The following is a 1,694-nucleotide window of genomic DNA, read 5'->3' on the forward strand; positions in this document are numbered from 1 at the left end:
CACCACATCAGAAGCCACAGGTGGGGCACCAAGGCAGCGTGGGAGGTCCTTACCCGAGGGGGATGGGTGCAGAATGCTGGGCTTGATGTCCGGCAGGAACGGCGACTTGACGTCCTGCCCAGGTGAGCCGTAGGGTGGCAGGGCACTGCCAGGTGTCACAGGGGGCGTGGGGTTCCCGGGCGAGCTGGGGTAGCTGGGCATGGACCTGCCAGGCTGCAAGGGCAAATCCAGAGCAGCGTAAGTCTCGCCCCCAGCGTCCCCAAGGGACCAGCCAGGGTACAGGGAAGACTGGAAGGGGCCCACAGCCCCGCTTTGCTCTCCGGGGAGGTGGGGGCATGCCCCATGACCGCTGCCAGGACTCACCCCATTCATGGTAGCTTGGCTGTAGGTGCCGAAGCTGGTGTTCTGCCCATTGAACTGATCGTTAGGCTGGCAAGCCAAGAGATGGAATTAGCCAGGCATCCTAGCCCAGCCCCTGGGTTCCCTTCTTGCGCTACTCCCTCCCCACCCCAAGCAAGCTGTGGAGATGCCGGCCAGCCAAGCACTTACCTTGTAGTAGGGCCCAGTGGACCCTGAGGCAGAGAGATACTGGCCCATGCTCTGCTGCATCCTATGCCCAGGGTAGGAGGGGGAGGGGGCCGATGGCTGGGGGGCGCTGGGGGCGTACTGCACAGCCTGGCCTGGGTACTGCCCCCCCTGCAGGTACTGCTGGCCTGGGTAGCCCTGAGGCAAGGGATAAGAGGGTGTTATGTGGGGGAACTGAGCAGTGCCAGCCCCCACCTGATACACAGAAAAGAACCAGAGCCCTGAATCGAGGTTTGATGTCCAATGGGAAGAATGCCACTGCTTCTGGGGCGGACCTAGTGCAGGGGCACTGGCTGGGCTGGGCAACCCTTACCCCCCCTCTCAGAGCACCCAGCCCTGCCCAGGCCCCAGTGCCCAAGCACCTGGTCTCCAGCCTTCCAGTGCCTGGGCACCCAGCCCCTAAATCCCAGACCTAGGTCATTCAGCTGAACCAGCCCTGGTTGGGTTCGACCTGGGCGAGGGCTGGGAGCCTGGCAGCTGGCACCAACACAGGTCTGGCAGCATCTTCCTGACACCCCACCCTAGGCCCTGAATTGGGGGCTGGTGCCATCACCCCCTGGTGCTCACCCACTCACAGCCCATACTCACATCGCTGGGGTAGGCCCTCTTGACGGCCTGGCGGGGCAGCTGCTGGGTCTGAGGAGGGCCAGGGTAGCCATGCTGGGGCAACCGCTGCCCACCGTACAGGGGGCTCAAGCCAGGGGCCCGGGCAGGGTTCAGAGTCATGGGAGCCATGCCCGACGGACCCATAACAGTCCCCAAGGCAGCGGGGCCACGTGGCGCTGAGTGTGGCACGAACTGCCCGCCAAAGGTCTGCCCGGCCCCCATCTGCAGAGACAGGGGGCAGGAGGAGGTGGGGGCAGGTCAGGGTTCACCCCAAGGGCAGGGCAGCATCCTGGCACTGGGCACCCACTCCTACCCCCACCCGGCACCCACCTGCACCCCTTCCACTGCCCAGGCACCCAGCCCCTCCCTGCCCAGGCTCCTAGCCCCAGGCAGGTGGTGCTTGGGGGACACCCAGCCACAAACGGACACGTACTGCTCCGTACTGGCTCAGCTCCTGACTCTGCTTCTCCTGCAGGGCAGCCACCGTGGCTGTGGCCGGGGGC

General features: G+C 65.5%; 1 protein-coding gene across 1 annotated transcript in view; it reads right to left on the reverse strand.

Annotated features, from left to right (window-relative positions):
- The window catches only part of ZMIZ2 (zinc finger MIZ-type containing 2), a 9,788-nt gene that overhangs the window by 6,286 nt on the left and 1,808 nt on the right, over positions 1–1,694 (reverse strand). Inside the window, 6 exon segments of the mRNA XM_014525626.2 lie at positions 54–213; positions 364–429; positions 550–723; positions 1,174–1,413; positions 1,625–1,691; positions 1,693–1,694. The exon segment at positions 1,693–1,694 is cut by the window's right edge and continues 121 nt beyond it. Of these exon segments, the coding sequence (XP_014381112.1) occupies positions 54–213; positions 364–429; positions 550–723; positions 1,174–1,413; positions 1,625–1,691; positions 1,693–1,694 (709 nt within the window).

This window comes from Alligator sinensis, unplaced genomic scaffold (assembly GCF_000455745.1).
Source record: "Alligator sinensis unplaced genomic scaffold, ASM45574v1 scaffold1462_1, whole genome shotgun sequence".
NCBI classification, from domain to species: Eukaryota; Metazoa; Chordata; order Crocodylia; family Alligatoridae; genus Alligator; species Alligator sinensis.